We start from the raw sequence: 18608 nt of genomic DNA, 5'->3' as shown, positions 1-18608 counted from the left end.
ATAGAAAGATTGCCTAGGTTGGGAGGACAAGAAGGCACTTGTATGACCTGTTTTATAAAGACGTATAAATGTTTATGTATCTTTATAAAATACAACCACAAATCCTGCATAAATTGCAGCTGAAGTGAAGCCACAGACATTTACATCAGCTCAGGAGCAGGCATAAATGTCCACAGATAACGTACACATGAATATGTGTATTTGTAAGTATGCAACAGAAAAAAGGGGGGTGGAGAGGGCCCAATGTCAACAGATCAGTCACCACACTCAAGGGTAAGATGCTCCAGAAAAACCTTTATTAGGACCCAACACGGTCCGTGTTTCGGCTGTATCAGCCTTCTTCAGGGGTCAATCAATAGATGTTCAATAATATATTGATTGATGGAGCATTTACTGATCAATTAATAAGTCACATGAAACCTTGACAGGTGCCTCGTATATTGCAGAAAGGAGGTGCAGAAATGGGAGGGTCATAGGCATTTCAGGGCAGATCGGGAGTATGGTTTTGAGTTGCGTAATTATAGAATAACGGTGCTCTGCATGTAAATTTATACGTGGGCATTTGCACCATAGGCGGTCGGTGGCCCAACTGTTTGGGGAGGCTAAAGGGGGTGGGGTTAGGGGTGGAGCTTAAATCCATAATTGTCTGATAACACACAGAAAAAAATAAATAAAAATAAAAGTCACAATTAATACCTTTTATTAAATTTAGATATTAGATATGTATCATATGTCAAAGAATAAAGTGGTTGCTCAAATCATATATTAATCACAATCGCTCAACTGCAAAACACTATGCACAAACTTGTGCAAAAACACACTCAGAACCTTACTGTACCATAAATATTACATTGGGCAGACCCTAATACACCAATATACCACCCATACGGACAACATCACAGACCATCAACAATATGAAACAAGGGATCATATCACAATTCTCATGTACAGCCACAAAACATCATTTTAGGGTGGATGGTATTCAGAATGAGCTCCTTTTATTAACAACCAGATAGAGATAAAGAGTTTTCAAATTTCAATTTTGGCACAGTACAAGTCATCAAAAACACATAGAACACAGATACATCCTCACTAAGTATAGAATAAGTAACCACAAACTAAAATAGAACTATATAGACAAAAATTAAATTGAACCCCCAAGAGGCCAGATTCCACATACAATGCAACGCCAGAGAAACAGTGATGCATATCCCTAGTACTGTGCAAAATATAAAGATAGCAGACGTAAATTTGAAAAAACTGACAATTCCATATCATCAAGCTGATCAATCCATAGACTGGTGGGTTGTGTCCATCTACCAGCAGGCGGAGATAGAGAGCAAACTTTTGCCTCCCTATATGTGGTCATGTGCTGCCGGAAACTCCTCAGTATGTTCTCTATCTCAGCAGGTGGTGGTCACACACAGCAGCAGCTCTGGCTAGGCCTCCAAGCCTAATCCTTAGGTTTTGTTGAGGCCTGGGGTTGAGGGCTCTTTTGAGCAAGTGCAAACCTGGTGGTGCCAGGTCCCTCCTTTTCTCCCCCCTCCCGCTGGCTCCGTTAAAAAAAAAAAAAAAAAAGAAAATTTTAAACATCCTTAAAGGCGTTTATTTCGACGTTTATTTAAACGTTCATTGCAGCTACTCACTGGGACACCAGTTCGTTACAGCTGGGAGCGGCAAGCAGGTAATTTTACCTTTTTATAGCGGGCAGGGGGTTCCCCGATTCTTCTCCTCGTGGCATATGGCGTCGGAGGGCGAGGGCGCAAAGGGTCGCTCCCCGGATCGCTTGAGCGCTTCTAGAGGGGATGCGGGGGTCTTACAGCCTGATTCGCCCTTGTTGGGTGACAGTTTCGTGACCGAGGAATGTCCCGGTCCTTTCTCCGGCGTGGCGGTTTTTCCCGCCATAAACGCCCATCCCCCGCTCCTCGCCTCCGCCATCTTGGCCGGCCACGCGGCTCGGACGGCTTCTTCGTGGGCCGCCCTTGAGGTTGGAGACATTAATGCCATGAACGCCCTTAATTTGGGTGACGGCACAAAGCGGCTAAGTTAAGCGCCGTTCTTCCCGCGCGGCTCCTTCGCGGAGTGTCGCGCCGGACGCCATTTTGGATGCGCAGCATGTCTCTCCCCCGCTCTTGCGAGCGCCGGTTGAGGGTGCGTCTAGGGCTGTTGCCCAGGCTGCGGAAGTGCACAGTCTGGGGGGTTTCTCCCCCGAGTTTGTTTTGCTGCTGCATCAGGCTTTCCTCATGCAAAACGCTGCCCCTGCTCCCTCTTCTGGTAAAGAGGTTGAGGTTCCCAGAGGTAAACGCCCTCTGGTTGATTCCAGGCCTTGGAGGACTTTGTCTCCTCCGATGTAGATGAGGGCAGCGTGTCTGAGGTCTCCCAACGGTCCTTTGCGGATTCCTTGGAGGAGATGGATTCCCGCTCGGATGGAGCGGATGACCCCTCTGCAGCGCGGCTTTTTAGCTCAGAGGATTTGCCCAACCTGTTAGTGCAGGCCATGGGCATTTTGAAGATTTCCTCTCCGGAGGACGTCTCTCCCTCAGCCCCTGTTGGCTCTGCCATTATGCTGGGGACGAAGCGCCCGCCTAGAACCTTCCACGTGCATGATGCCATGCACACCTTAATTTCGGCTCAATGGGATGTCCCGGAAGCGAGCCTCAAAGTGGCTAGGGCTATGTCCCGCCTCTCTCCTTTACCTGAAAGTGAACGTGAGGCCTATCTGTGGCCTACCGTGGATTCTTTAATCACTGCGGTGACTAAGAAAACGGCTTTGCCGGTGGAAGGTGGCACGGCCCTAAAGGACGCCCAAGATAGAAGATTGGAGGCGGCCTTAAGGTCGTCCTTTGAGGCGACTGCTTTAAGTTTGCAGGCCTCGGTTTGCGGTGCCTATGTGGCCAGGGCGTGCCTGACTATGGTGCAGCGGGCTTCCCCCTCGGATCATTCCTTGAGGGCTGATTGGCCGGCCCTGGAATCGGGCTTAGCCTATTTGGCAGACTTGCTGTATGTTGTCTTGAGAGCCTCAGCTAAAGGCATGGCTCAGACAGTCTCTGCGCGGCGGTGGCTTTGGCTGCAACATTGGTCTGCTGACCACGCCTCTAAATCCCGCCTGGCTAGATTGCCTTTTAAAGGCAAGCTGCTCTTTGGGGTCGAGCTGGACAAAATCGTGACCGATCTCGGCACGTCTAAGGGCAAGAGGTTACCAGAGGTCAGGGCTCGGGCTAGTACCCGTCCCGGTCCCTCCAGAGGACGGTTTCAGGAAGCCCGTCGGTACCGCCCGGGCAGGCCGGGCTCCTCTGCTCCCTCTTCCTTCAAGAGGAATTTCTCCCCCAAGCAGCATTCCTTTCGCAGAGACCGCCGTCCCGGAGCTGCTCCCTCCGGTCCTCCCCCAGGGTCTCGTACCCAGTGACGGGGCCTTGGTCCACGCCCCAGTGCAGATTGGAGGACGGCTGTCCTCGTTTCGGGGTGAGCGGACCACAGTAACTTCACACGCTTGGGTGCTGGAAGTCATCAGAGACGGCTACAAGCTAGAGTTCTGCCGACCCTTAAGAGACGGGTTTGTACTCTCTCCCTGCAAGTCTCCGGTCAAAGCTGTGGCAGTGCAGCAGACCTTGGACAACCTGATCCGCCTGGGTGCGGTCGTTCCGGTGCCAAAAGATCAGATTGGCAAGGGACGTTACTCCATTTACTTTGTGGTACCAAAGAAAGGAGATTCTGTCCGGCCTATCCTCGACCTCAAAGGGGTCAATCGGGCCTTGAAAGTGCGGCACTTTCGCATGGAGACTCTCCGCTCTGTTATAGCGGCAGTGAAGGCAGGAGAGTTCTTGGCTTCCTTGGGCATCAAGGAAGCGTACCTGCATATTCCCATCTGGCCTCCTCTCCAACGCTTTCTGCGTTTTACAGTCCTGAGACGACACTTCCAGTTCAGAGCCCTCCCTTTCGGGTTGGCTACTGCTCCGCGGACCTTTTCCAAAGTAATGGGGGTCATAGCGGCCTTCCTGCTAAAGGAAGAAGTACAAGTCCATCCTTATCTGGACGACTGGTTGATCCGAGCCCCCTCTTATGCAGAGTGCGGCAAAGCTATGGACCGGGTAGTTGCTCTTTTGAGCTCCCTGGGATGGATCATTAACTGGAAGAAGAGCCAGCTGCGCCCGACTCAGTCCCGGGAGTATCTGGGAGTTCGATTCGACACCCAAGTGGGCAGAGTGTTCCTGCCAGACAATCGGATTGTCAAGCTTCAGGCTCAGGTGGACTAGTTCCTAGTAGCCTCTCCTTTTCGGGCTTCGGACTACGTGCAGCTGTTGGGCTCTATGACGGCCACGATGGAAGTAGTGCCCTGGGCCAGGGCTCATATGAGACCACTACAGCTATCTCTGCTGTTGCGCTGGACTCCGATGTCGGAGGATTATGCTGTGCGCCTTCCCTTGGACCCAGCAGTGCGCAAGCCGCTGAGCTGGTGGACGCAGACAGACAAGTTGTCTGCAGGAATGCCTCTGGTGTCCCCGGAGTGGATTGTCGTCATGACAGACGCCTCTTTGATGGGCTGGGGAGCCCAATGCTTGGGAAGGACAGCGCAGGGGCTCTGGTCTCCTGCAGAGGCAAGTGGTCTATCAACCTCCTGGAACTCAGAGCCATTCGGTTGGTGTTATTGGAGTTCATCCCGGTACTGGTGTTGAAGCCTGTATGGGTCCTGTCGGATAATGCCACGGCTGTGGCCTATATCAACCGCCAGGGAGGTACCAAGAGCGCCCCTCTAGCCAAGGAGGCTATGAATCTATGCCAGTGGGCGGCAGCGAACCTGGAGCAGCTTTCAGCGGCCCACATTGCCGGAGTCATGAATGTCAAGGCGGACTTTCTCAGTCGCCATACTTTGGAGCCCGGAGAGCGGCAGCTATCTGCTCAGGCGTTCTTGGACATCACGAAGCGCTGGGGCCAGCCGAGCCTAGATCTGATGGCGTCATCGGCCAATTGCCTAGTGCCGCGCTTTTTCAGCAGAGGACGGGACCCTCGATCCCTGGGAGTAGATGCTCTTCTCCAACAGTGGCCGACACAAGAGCTCCTCTATGTGTTCCCGCCCTGGCCCATGTTGGGCAGGGTGCTAGACCGGGTGGCAAAGCATCCCGGCAGGGTAATCCTGGTGGGCCCGGATTGGCCCAGACGTCCCTGGTATGCGGACTTGATCAGGCTCTCAGTCGACGATCCTCTGCGGCTGTCAGTGGAGCAGGGCCTGTTACATCAGGGTCCCGTGGTGATGGAGGATCCCTCCCCCTTTGGGCTTACGGCCTGGCTATTGAGCGGCAGCGTCTGAGGAAGAAGGGCTTCTCAGACAAGGTCATCGCCACTATGCTAAGAGCGAGGAAGCGCTCTACTTCTACTGCTTACGCCAGGGTTTGGCGTATATTTGCAGCGTGGTGTGAAGCAGGCTCACTTTCTCCCTTCACTGCTCCAATTTCTTCAGTGTTGGCGTTCCTGCAAGAAGGTCTGGAGAAAGGCCTGTCGCTCAGTTCCCTTAAAGTCCAGGTAGCGGCTCTGGCTTGCTTCAGGGGCCGCCTGATGGGTGCTTCCCTGGCTTCGCAGCCAGATGTGGTGCGCTTTCTCAAGGGAGTTAATCACCTGCGCCCTCCTCTGCACTCAGTGGTGCCTGCGTGGAATCTCAACCTGGTGCTAAGAGCATTGCAGAAGCCGCCTTTTGAACCCTTGTCAAGGGCATCTCTGAAAGACCTGACGTTGAAAGCAGTCTTTTTGGTGGCTATCACTTCAGCCAGAAGAGTTTCCGAGCTCCAGGCGCTCTCATGTCGAGAGCCTTTTCTGCAGTTCACTGAGGCAGGAGTGACTATTCGCACAGTGCCTTCCTTCCTGCCCAAGATTGTTTCTCGCTTCCATGTGAATCAGCAGCTCTGTCTCCCTTCCTTTCGTAGGGAGGTCTACCCAGAGGAGTACTCTGCTCTTAAATATCTGGATGTGAGGCGAGTCATCATCAGATACTTGGAAGTGACCAATGATTTCCGGAAATCGGATCATCTGTTTGTCCTGTGTGCAGGTCCTCGTAAGGGTCTGCAGGCTGCTAAGCCTACGGTGGCAAGATGGGTCAAGGAAGCCATTGCAGCGGCTTATGTGGCCGCAGGGAAGGTGCCGCCTATCCAGCTGAAGGCTCACTCCACGAGAGCTCAGGCGGCCTCGATGGCAGAGGTCGGATCCGTCTCCTTGGAAGAGATATGCAAGGCGGCAACTTGGGCTTCGGCTCATACATTCTCCAAGCATTACCGTTTGACGGTGGCTGCACGGGCGGAGGCCCGGTTTGGAGCTTCAGTGTTGAGGTCAGGGATGTCAATGTCCCGCCCTGGGTGAGTACTGCTTCGGTACATCCCACCAGTCTATGGATTGATCAGCTTGATGATATGGAAGGTAAAATTATGTATAATCATACCTGATAATTTTCTTTCCATTAATCATAGCTGATCAATCCATAGCCCCTCCCAGATATCTGTACTGTTTTTATTCTGATTGCATTTCAGCTGCAAGTTTAGTCTTCAGTTACTTCAGAAAGACTTCGTGTTCAAGTTTTTTCACTTGGATTCTTCAAGAGTTGAGACGAGTTTGTGTTACAGTGAGCTGCTGCATTCCTCTCCCCCCGTTTTACGGGGCTGGATTGAGACATAAATTCTGCCGGCACTCCCTCCCGCTTCGTGCGGCTGTAGGGCAGCTTTGTACCCCTCCCGCTTCGGCGGTGTTGGGGTCAGTCAGCTCCTCCCGCGGTTGCGGTTGCAGGATAAGCCAGATCCCCCCGCATCGGCGGGTGTGGTGTCCCTCCCCCGCTCCGCGGGGATGAGCTGGACGGATTCCCCTCCCCCACTTGTGTGGGGATGAGCTGGGTTAATTCCCCTCCCCCGTTTCGGCGGTGGTGAGCTGGGCAGAGTGTCCCTTCGTGGGTGTAATTCTCTAAGTGCTGAGTCCTGCGGATGGAGCTTTGATATCGACATACTGAGGAGTTTCCGGCAGCACATGACCACATATAGGGAGGCAAAAGTTTGCTCTCTATCTCCACCTGCTGGTAGATGGACACAACCCACCAGTCTATGGATTGATCAGCTATGATTAATGGAAAGAAAATTATCAGGTATGATTATACATAATTTTACCATATTAATCACCACTTTACAAATTAAAAAACAGAAATAAAACAAAACAAAACAGAGAAAATAAGATAATACCATTTTATTGGACTAATACTTTTTCAATTAGCATTCAGAGGCCAAAACCTCCTTCCTTAGGTCAGTACTGCTGTTACGGTCCTGTCCTGACCTAAGGTTGGAGGTTTTGGTCTCTGAAAGTTGCTCAAAACTGTATTAAAATTAGTCCAACAAAAAGATCACCTTATTTTCATTTCTATTTGTCACCACAGCTACAATACTACTTTATTCTAAAGCAAATAAATAAATCATTTTTTCTACCTTTGTTGTCTCTGGTTTCTGCTTTCTTCATCTTCTCTTCACTCTCTCCCTTTCATCCAGCGTCTGTCTGCTTTCTCTGCCCCTATCCACTGTCTGCCCTTTTCCCCGTTTCATATGGTGTCTGCCAGCTTTCTCTGCCCCTTCCATCCACTGCCAGCCTTTTCTTTCCCTTCTGCCTGTGTCTTCCTCTTTTCTTTTACATATGCTTTCCAGTTTCTCCCCCCCCCCCATCTTTATTTCTCCTCTCTGTTCCCCATCCATATCCACCTTCTGCTTACCTCCTATTTGACTTTTTTCTCTCCATGTCCACTGTCATTCCCTCTAACTCACTATCTCTCCTATCCATAACCTCCCCTGCCCCCTCTGTGTCCCTGTCCCTATTCCACCCATATTCAGCATTTGCTCTCTGTGCTCCCATCCCTGTTACCCCCAAGTTCAGCATCTGCCCTTTGTCCCCTTCCTATGATGTTCCTCACCCTTCTTTCTTCCTCTCTTTGCACTCCCACCCCCTTTTCCCTTTGGTCTGGCTGGAAAGAATCGCTCTCCCTCCCCCCCCATTAGTGCGGTATTGCACTCCCCCTCCTCACTCCATGCCCACTCCGCTCCTGCATGCCTCCAAACTTCCAGGTTCGCCAGCAGCATCTCAGCAATGAATTATTTGCTGCCTTCTGCCTGCCCCGGAAGCCTCCTCTATACAACTTCCCGCGTAGGCGGGACACTGAACAGAGAATGCTTCCGGGGCTGGCTGAAGGCAGCATTCACATTGCTGATGCTGCCAGAGGCTTCGAAATTTAAAAACTAGTAGAGTGGGGCGAGTGAGGAGGAGGGAGAGCGATGCCACACTAGTTGGGGGGGGGGGGGGAGATGCTGGGACACACCATGCAGGACCGCACCAGTTGGGGAAGGGAGAAGACGTCAATGGATGGCATCACCGGATTACCCCCCCAACGAGTTACACCCAGGGCAGGCCTCGGTACGCTACTGCCCATAGGTCCCACCCCCCGCGTGCGCAGTGATGGCGCCGATCAGCAGGAGGACTCGAACTCGATGCAGCCGCCCAGCCTGAAGACAAGTGAGAGTCGCGCCGGGGAGGGAAACAGGAGAAACCGCGGAGCGCCGCTGCTGCTGATCCTGCTGTTAACTTCTGGCTGGGGAGGCTTAGCCTCCCCAAGCCTCTTATACCGGGCGCCTATGATTTGCACCATGTTTTTGTTGGTGCAAATGGCGGCTCCTAAATTTATGCACTACCTCTCCACTTAAGCGTTATAGAATACTGCTTAAGTGGGGTTTTTTTCTGTGCCAATCTTTTAATCTCCATATTTAAAATCTAGCCCATAATGCACAAACACATATAACTCATGCAAATTGTGATCCTGTGTAAAAATAAACTGCTATAAGGCACCCACACATATAATACGCACTATACTAGTTTATTTTTCTAAGACATGCTAATTGCCAAACTAATACATTTATATTTAAGGACTTTTCTTGTTAGGTTCTTGCAGGCATTATTACTGCAAAAAACCTAGAAAGAAAAAGCATTAAAAACAAATGCGCTAATCTTGCAATTAGCGCGTCTTAGTAAAAATACACCAGTATAGGGCACCCATTCATGTTACGTGCAGGGGATGTGCACGGTTTGTAAAAACACATATAATGCCTCTCCTGGCCAATAAAATCATTTTAAATATCTGGTCTGTTTTGTTAACTACAAAATAATAATAATAATTTTTGCTGAAAACAATTTCTAAAGGATAAAACAGACCTAGAGGGGCATTTTTGAACGGGGACGCCCATCTCTAAGGACGTCCCGGTGAAGGGGCGGGGTAACTTGTATTATCGAAATAAGATGGGCATCCATCTTTCGTTTCGATAATACAGTTGGGGACGCCCAAATCTCAACACTTAGGTCGACCTTAGAGATGGTCGACCTAAATGTTGAGATGGTCGTCCCCAGTTTTCGGCCATAATGGAAACCGAGGAAGCCCATCTCAAAAATGACCAAATACAAGCCCTTTGGTTGTGGGAGGAGCCAGCATTCGTAGTGCACTGGTCCCGCTGACATGCCAGGACACCAACCGAGCACCCTAGGGTCACTGCAGTGGACTCCCAGGTACATAGCTCCCTTACCTTGTGTGCTGAGCCCCCCCAAAACCCACTCCCCACAACTGTACACCACTACCATAGCCCTTATGGGTGAAGGGGGGCACCTAGATGTGGGTACAGTGGGTTTCTGGTGGGTTTTGAAGGGCTCATATTTACCACCACAAGTGTAACAGGTGGGGGGATGGGCCTGGGTCCGCCTGCCTGAAGTGCACTGCACCCACTAAAAACTGCTCCAGGGACCTGCATACTGCTGTGATGGAGCTGACATTTGAGGCTGGCATAGAGGCTGGCAAAAAATGTTTTAAATTTTTATTTTTTTTTTGGGTGCGAGGGGGTTGGTGACCACTGGGGGAGTAAGGGGAGGTCATCCCTGATTCCCTCTGGTGGTCATCTGGTCAGTTTGGGCACCTTTTCGAGGCTTGGTTGTGAAAAAAAATGGACCAAATAAAGGCGGCCAAATGCTCGCCAGGGACGCCCTTCTTTTTTCCATTATCGGCCGAGGATGCCCATCTCTTAATCACGCCCCAGTCCCGCCTTCGGTACGGTGCCAACACGCCCCTGTGAACTTTGGCCGTCCCTGCGACGGAAAGCAGTTGAGGGTGCCCAAAATCGGCTTTCGATTATGCCGATTTGGGCGACTCTGAGAGAAGGACGCCCATCTCCCGATTTGTGTCGGAAGATGGGCGCCCTTCTCTTTCAAAAATTATACCCATTGGTTTATGAAACTACAGTTGTACCCCTGGAAATAATCACAATTTAAGTTTTCTTTGTTTTGTTCATAAGTCAGTAGGTCTTGATTATGAATGAACAGATAGCAGTCTGAGGGGCCAATGCTCAAAACTACTACGAGCGTAAATAGCGGTTAACGAGGGTTTGCGTGCACAGTATTCTACGCCGAATGCTCAGAGGGCTCAAGCACAGGTTTTAACGTGAGCCATAATAATGGCTGCAGATTGTATTGAAATATGTTTAAATGGTAGTTAATGAGGTTAGTAAGTATTCCTTCATAATGCACGGACGGGAGCGCTGCAATGCACAGAAGGAAATGATGGCCTATAACACCGAAAAGTTTTCGCCACTTCAGGGGCTGCATTGAAGGTTTTGAGGAGTGGATTTCTTGTCAATTTTTCACATTGAACTGCTGGTTTTGTCTTCTTTCACAAGTGGAAGGAGGCTCATACAAGTTTTATGTAAATGAGTTTATCTTGTTGGGCAGACTGGATGGACCGTACAGGTCTTCATCTGCCGTCATTTACTATGTTACTATGTAAAGGCAGGCGGGAATTAACAAATGTGCACGTGACCGAGCAAAACTGGAAGTAAAAGCAAACTTCTGTACCTAAATATGAGCCTCGCAAAAATTCCATGTGCTAGTAATATTTGTGAGGCTCATATTTAGGGGTCCTTTTACTAAGGTGTGCTAACAGATTTAGTGTGTGCTAATGATTAGCGTGTGTTAAATAAGAAGCCCATTATGTTCCTATGGGCGTCTTATCATTTAGTGCATGCTAATCGTTAGCATGCACTAAATCTGTTAGCACACATTAGTAAAAGGACCCCTAAATATGAGCCTCACACATACTACTAGCACATGGAATTTTTGCAAGGCTTATATTTAGGCGCGGAAGTGTGCTTTTACTTGAAAAAAAAGTGCAGGTGTCCGCTGACTCTTCCATTTTTTGTCTGGGAATGGACACAACAGCCGCGATTACCTTAAAACCTTTGTGTGCATGCACCAGGCATGTTCCTCCCTCCACTTTTGTTTTAACAACACAGTTTAACAGCGCATAAAATTTGCATACAATTTGCTTCGAGCTTCAATTTGCCATTTCTTTACATTACTGTTGCATTGTTGGCCCACCTGTGCATGGCTTTGAGCATCAGCCCCTGAGCTAGATGTTGGTTTACCTTGTTGCATCTGTTAATGTGTTGTGCTACTTTTTTTTTTTTTTAAATTGGAATAGCAAGATCATAGCTAAAAGGGAGTCAACCTAGAAAAGACTTATTTTGTGCCTAATGGCATGGAGCTGTCTTATCACCTTATGCTTAGTAGATACGAGAGCATTGCGCAATCACTGCCACCAAGCAACCTGCTCCCGAATTACACCCTAAGATTTAGGAATGGTGGCTGCAGGGAATGACGTGCAATTAAGCACATTTTCTGCTGCTGGCTGTACCGGAGGACTATCTAAGGAAAGGCAGAACAAGAGTGACCAGTTGTTGCGTCAGTCAACCTGAACCAGCTTTACCGTGTTTTGGGGAGGCTGGTCTCCTCAAACTCTTATACCAGGGCCCATCCAAACTTCCTTTCAGTATCTGTGTACTAGCTTTTTTCTTTCATGACAATTACACACCTGTAATAACCATTTTTAAGGTCGTCAGACATTGAAATAATCTAGCATTATTTTTTGTTTTAAGAAAATAACACACAGAATTAATCAATTTACTCTACCATCTCTTCTTTTCTTCCAAGCTTTAAGACACAAACTGCGGTAAAAAGGACCCTGTGGTAGTGTCGGCGCATGGATTTGCTGTGTGCCGAAGCCCCCTTTCACTGCAGCAGGTAAAAGGGTATTTTTTGGGAAAGGGAAATGGCCCTGCGGTAAGTGAGCTGGTTCATGTGCGGCCATTTCCCGGAACAGCCTTTACCGCCATCCACGTAGGAGGTGGTAAGTGTTCCCGCGCTAACCGAGCAGTAACTGGGCAACGCGCAGGGCTGCCTGATATCCACCAGGTAAGCTTGCAGTGCTAAAAAATAAGTACATAAGTACATAAATATTGCCACACCGGGACAGACCAAAAGTCCATCAAGCCCAGCATCCTGTTTCCAACAATAGCCAATCCAGGTCACAAATACCTGGCAAGATCCCCAAAAAGTTCAATACATTTTATGCTGCTTGTTCTAGAAATAAGCAGTGGATTTTCCCCAAGTCAGTTTAATAATGGTCTATGGACCTTTCTTTTAGAAAGCATCCAGACCTTTTTTTAAACCCCGCTAAGCTAACCACCTTTACCACATTCTCTGGCAATGATTTCCAGTGTTTAATTACACGTTGAGTGAAGAAACATTTTCTCCAATTCATATTAAATTTATTACTTTGTAACTTTATCGCATGCCCCCTAGTCCTAGTATTTTTGGAAAGAGTAAACAAATGATTCACGTCTACCTGTTCCACTCCACTCATTATTTTATAGACCTCTATCATATCTCCCCTCAGCCTTCTTTTCTTCAAGCTGAAGAGCCCTAGATGCTTTAGCCTTCCCTCATAGGGAAGTCATCCCATCCCCTTTATCAATTTTTAAGTGCTGGAAATGGCACGTGCTGGGTAGCCCGGCGGTAGTGCCGAAATGACGCGCGGCAAAGCAGCGGTACAGGTACTACCACATTGTAAAAGGGGCCCAAAATTTCCCAGGAAAACAATACTCACAAATTCAGCTCACTCACTAGCAGAGGCAGCTTTTGCTCTCAGTACTGCCAACATATTTGCATTGAATCTTATCTGCCACACACTTCACCACTTCTCCGTGTGCTTGTTAGATCTTCATGCCATATGCAGAAACACATACCTTTCCTTCTAACTCTTCTGGAGCATTCGTACAGAACAGTTGAAAAGAACTGGCACCAGGACTCAACCAGACTTGGCACCCTGCTGGTCACTGCCTTCTCCTAGTGGTGAACAACATTTACTGCCTTGCTCTGTTGCTTTTTGCTCAGGAAATGTGTAAGTTTATCCCTCAAATTTACCCCTTGGTGGCCAAGTTTACGTAGAAGCATTCTAAGCAGAACAGTGCAAATGCCTTTGAAAGGAATGGAGCTCCTGATATCTAGGTAGATCAGATCTGTCTTTTGGTCTGCTTCCCTGGTTATCCAGTTAAAGAAATCAATCAGCTTTCTTTCACATGGCCTTCCCCTAGTAAATTACTTTGTTTTAGATCTTCTAATCTGCTGGATTAAGATGTTCTACTATCTTGTACCACAAATATGCCTAATGGAAACTAAAGGCAAAATATGACGGTAGATAAAGACCACTAAACTCATTTGGTCTGCCTGTTTTACTTTCCTGATAATCTAACTAGAGAATGACATGGGGACGGGGACACGCAGTAACCACGGGGATGGGGACAGGGACAGAGCTTGCGGGGACGGGGTGGGGACAGATCCCATGGGGATAGGGTGGGGATGGGGACAAAGCCAACAGGGCGGGCATGGAGACAGGGCAGGCATGTGGACAGAGCCCACGAGGACAGGGACAAACTTTGTCCCTGTGTCATTTTTGACTTTGAAGCCTGTTAATGAACTGGACAGTTATTTATGTTTGAGTGATGCAGACAACGATATTTTGATTTTTTTGAAAAACAAGTAAACATCCTGGCCACCAATAGCAAAATTTGTATGGGGGATCCTGTACATCCTGCTACCAGCACATCTTGTTGATGGCTTCTTATTCATCCACAGATTAAAAAATCATAACAGTGCTCCATAGGGCATATTTCTCTCCTCTAGGGCATACAGAACAGGTTGTATTATGTACCCCTGGACATTTTAACAGGGTGGATTAGGATTCCTTGAGGTAGTAGAAATCAGCTATTGTCGGGATTGGAAGGGTAGAAGGTGGTGGTGAGGAGGGTTATTATAGCTGCTCACTGTTATTATTGTTTTCTGTTTGTAATTTATGCACAATAGTTGCACAGTTAAATATAAAAATCATACTTGTTCGAGGCTTCTGCAGATGAGGGCAGAGCCTATGGGGACGGAGCGGGGGTGGGGACAGAACCTGCGGGTACAGGGCGGGGACGGAGACAGGACCTGCGGGGATGGGGCGGGGACGGAGACAGGACCTGCGGGGATGGAGTCACAACCCAGGGGGATGGGGCAGGGACGGGAACAGACTTTGTCCCTGTGTCATTCTCTAAATCTACCCAGAGCCTATTGGATTTTTAATTTTATCACCATTTCCTTTCAGTTGTGAATCCCCATTGCTTCTCCCATGCTTTCTTGAAATCTCCTTTAATTTTTCCCTGTCACCACTGATGGCTATTCCATGCATCCACTATTTTTTCTAAGAAGTACTCCCTTATGATACAACTGAGTCCTTCAATCTTTGCACCTCATATCATGAACTGTTCTATAACATTCTTTCCACTGAAAAACACTTGTTTCTGGTACATTTCTTCCTTTAAATGTCTTTATCCTATCTCCTGTTTTTCCATTCCTCAAGGATATACATTTAGATTTTAAGTCTCATTTAAAAGAGGTTGCGGTCCAGACTCTTAAATATTTTGGTACTCTTTCTGTCTGCTGTGTCTATGCTGTCTGTATCCATTCTTGTTAAAAGCACTGTGATTTTTTTTTAATCATTTGAATGTTTTTGGCTAAATATAGACACTTTTAATTCAGTGTGTAAATACTGCCTTTTTTTTTTTTACTTAATTTTATGCTACTTTAAGTTTCTTTGGCTGAAGAATAATAGAAATGGTGGTAAAAAGGGGAGGATAAAAAGAATTAGGAATCAGAAAAGGTTGAGCTTTGTTAGTTCGGACTAAAGACCCCACATGACATGGTGCATGATGCACTTCATAGGGGAAGAGCGAGCAGGGCAGGCAATGTGGTGGCGCCAGAGACCAGTGCTGGACGGTCTTCAGCTGGCGGGGGTTAGGGACCCCCGCCAGCCAAGATGTCACAGCGGCAGCAGTGGACAGCGGAGGAGGGATGGTGAGGCGGCGGAGGGGGGCGGCAGTGGGGCGGTGACCAAAATGTGCCCCCCCACCTTGGGCTCTGGCCCCCTTCCACCTCGAGGTCTGGCTACGCCCCTGGCCTAATGGGCTGCAAACCAAGTCCCCCAAACCTGGTGGTCTAGTGGCCCTCTTCCCCTCCCACTCCATACCTTATTGTTGGAGGAGGGAGTAGTACACTCTTCCAGCGCTGCCTTGAATATGGCGGCACCCAGCCCTGCCCAGTGAATCCTGGGATGCACTGGGCGTGGCTTCACCACCATAAAAGGGAGAAAACTCTGTGGGAAGGGTTCTCTCTGTCTCTCTCTCCCAAAAATATTTGACTTCTGGCAGGATGGGCTTTTAACTCTTATTGTATTCCTCTTTCCATGCACTTGGAGATACAAAATCAGTGAGGCACAGCTGAACCAACCTGCCAAGCTATATTCTGATGTGAATTCACCCTATCTTTGTATTTTCCAAATTAATATCTCTAGTTTGATAACACAGGTTCAATCTTGAAGTGTATAAATGCTGATGTTTGACCACAGTAGGGGTAATTCTGTAAAGTCATGTTCACCCATATGGAAGAGATTGTGACTCTTATCTCAATTTGCCTTCCCTCATGTCTTACAGAAACAGGTGGGATCTGTATTGCCCCGAGGCCTTCAGAGGAAGGGGCTGAGATTGTGCCAGCTATGGCTATGAGACCATTCTTTGGGATTAAGCCTGTACTCATGTCTGAAAAAGTAAGTTCTCTGGTTGGACATAAGATAAAGGATGCATGTGGTATATAGGGCATATATAAAGTGACTAGCACCTTCATTTAGGTGCTACAAGGGGGCACAATTGAATACCAGTTCTGTAATGGCACTTACATGTTATAGAATACTAGTGTAAACCCACTTTGGTGCACTAAAAGTTAGGTGTGAAGGCACCAGGCCAATGACTGGTATAAATGGATGCAGCTAAGTCACCATGCAACGCGCACAACTGATAGTGTTCTAGGAGTTGCACACATCACTCGGTGCCACACCCATGGCCCACTAATGCTCTGTCCCTGTCTAAAACTTTTTTGCAGTTACACATCATAGCACTTACGCAGTACTATGTAGATTACATATCTGCCAATTAGGGTGACGCGCGTGCGAGCATAGGGTGTAACTGCATGCAGCCATTAATAGAATTGCCTCAGACTGGCTATCAAATAAGTCTATTGCTGTTTTTGGCAATGCAACCTTTAAGCTTATTATGAACAGCTAGTTATATTTAAAAGAGAAGAGTGAGGTGGCATTATCAGCCCATTTAAGCAAGGCATGTTGGGTCAAAAATCATTTTGATTTATCACAGTTACTAAGGGGCCCTTTTACTAAGCTGTGTAGGTGCCTACATGTGCCCAACACATGCCAGTTTGGAACTACCGCCCGGCTACTGCATGGCCCGGGTGGTAATTTCATTTTTTACGCGCGCCCACTACGTGTGCCAGAAAATTTCTGGTAATCGGTATTGTACGCGCGCTGATGATTACCACCCGGTTAACGTGTGAGACCTTACTGCTAAGTCAATGGGTGGTGGTAAGGTTTCAGGCCCAAAATGGTTGTGCGCCAATTTTCATTTTGCCGCATGTCCATTTTCTGCCACAAAAAAAGGCCTTTTTTGCAGGTGCGCTGAAAAATGAACCAGCGCAGGCCACTTTTCAGCATACCTTAGTATAAGAACCCCTAAACCACCTCACATGTTTGTATAGTTCAGCTGTATTCATTCTGATAGATTCATTTCCAGGATAAATCCCCCAAGTATGGATGATTTCAACTACTGTCCCAAAGTAGCAGTATTGGATCGCTATCCTGCTTATAATCAAAAGAGAAAAACGCCTATATTGCGACCCAAATCGGGAGATGGGCATCTTTCTCCCGTGGACGCCCAAATCGGTATAATCGAAAGCCGATTTTGGGCGTTTCCAACTGCAATCCGTCGCGGAAACGGGTAAAGTTGACGGGGGCGTGTTGGAGGCGTGGTGAAGGCGGAACTGGGGCATGGTTATCGGCCAAGGAGAGATGACCTCCCTGGACTTTCCCAGTGGTCACTAACCCCCTCCCACCAAAAAAAAAAACACTTTAAAAACTTTTTTTCCAGCCTCTATGCTAGCCTCAAATGCCGTACCCACCTCCATGACAGCAGAATGTGTTCTATCCTGTGACAGCCTTTCCCTGGTTCTGATGTGGCTCTCGGGTGAGTGTGACACCTTTTCTGTTATGTGGGTGTAGGGTATTGGGCTCCGTGATTCCACTAGCTTGTGGCAAATGCTCACGATGTTGGTACTTGGTAGGCTCTAGTCCCATGGTGCTTTTCCCCCTGCTTACTGGGTCAGAGTGTGCCCTGTTTTGTTTCCGGTAGTCCATGAGGTAGTGGCCATTTTTGTAAGCCAGTTTTAGATCCCTTCCACGTGTTAGCCACGTTACAGAACTTAGTTCTTCCCTTGAATGTAGCTGAAAGAGGGCATTGTACAGCATTCTGCCAACTGTGACCTACTGCTCATCTCAGTACCAGGGAGACTCGTTGCCAGTGGGGCACAACCTCTGATCTGCAGTTAACTGTGAGTAAGCGTGCTTATTCCAATAAAGGACGTTTTTGGAGAAATTAGTCTTCAGGTGTCAAATGGTGTGCCAATGTTATATAGCAGCAACAAGTCCTAGAGGCCTGCGTGTATGCAGGTCCCTGGAGCACTTTTAGTGGGTACCGCAGTGCACTTCAGCCAGGTGGACCCAGGCCCATCCCCCCCTACCTGTAACACTTGTGCTGGTAAATGGGAGGTCTCCAAAACCCACTGTACCCACATGAAGGTGCCCCCTTCACCCCTAAGAGCTATGGTAGTGTTGTACATTTGTGGGTAGTGGGTTTTGGGGGAGGGGGGTTGGGTGCTCAGCACCCGTGGTAAGGGAGCTATGCATGTGGGAGCTTTTTCTGAAGTCCACCGCACTGACCTCTAGGGTGCCTAGGGTGCCCAGTTGGTGTCCTGGCATATCAGGGGGGCCAGTGTACTACGAATCCTGGCCCCTCCCATGACCAAATGGCTCGGATTAGGATGTTTTTGAGCTGGGCGTTTTTAGTTTCCATTATTGCTAAAAAAAAACAAACGCCCAGCTGAAAAACGTCCATTTTATCGAAAATACGGTCTGTCCCGCCTCTTCACGTACCTGTTTTCGGACATAGACGCCCATGGAGATAGGCGTTCGCGTTCGATTATGCCCCTCCACGTAATACTGTCACCTTTCAAAGCCATGTAGTGCCCAATTTTTTATACGTTATGTAGGGTTATTTATTTTAAATTCATATGTGGTG

The 18608-nt window shown here is 48.3% G+C and overlaps 1 protein-coding gene across 1 annotated transcript in view; it reads left to right on the top strand.

Moving 5' to 3' along the window:
• ACSS1 (acyl-CoA synthetase short chain family member 1) overlaps positions 1–18608 on the top strand; it is a 167199-nt gene that overhangs the window by 81592 nt on the left and 66999 nt on the right. Inside the window, exon 9 of the mRNA XM_030196271.1 lies at positions 15903–16015. Within this exon, the coding sequence (XP_030052131.1) occupies positions 15903–16015 (113 nt within the window). The remainder of the gene's footprint in view (positions 1–15902; positions 16016–18608) is intronic.

Source organism: Microcaecilia unicolor, chromosome 3, assembly GCF_901765095.1.
Source record: "Microcaecilia unicolor chromosome 3, aMicUni1.1, whole genome shotgun sequence".
Lineage (NCBI taxonomy): Eukaryota > Metazoa > Chordata > Amphibia > Gymnophiona > Siphonopidae > Microcaecilia > Microcaecilia unicolor.
This window is presented reverse-complemented; position numbering and strand designations above follow the sequence as displayed.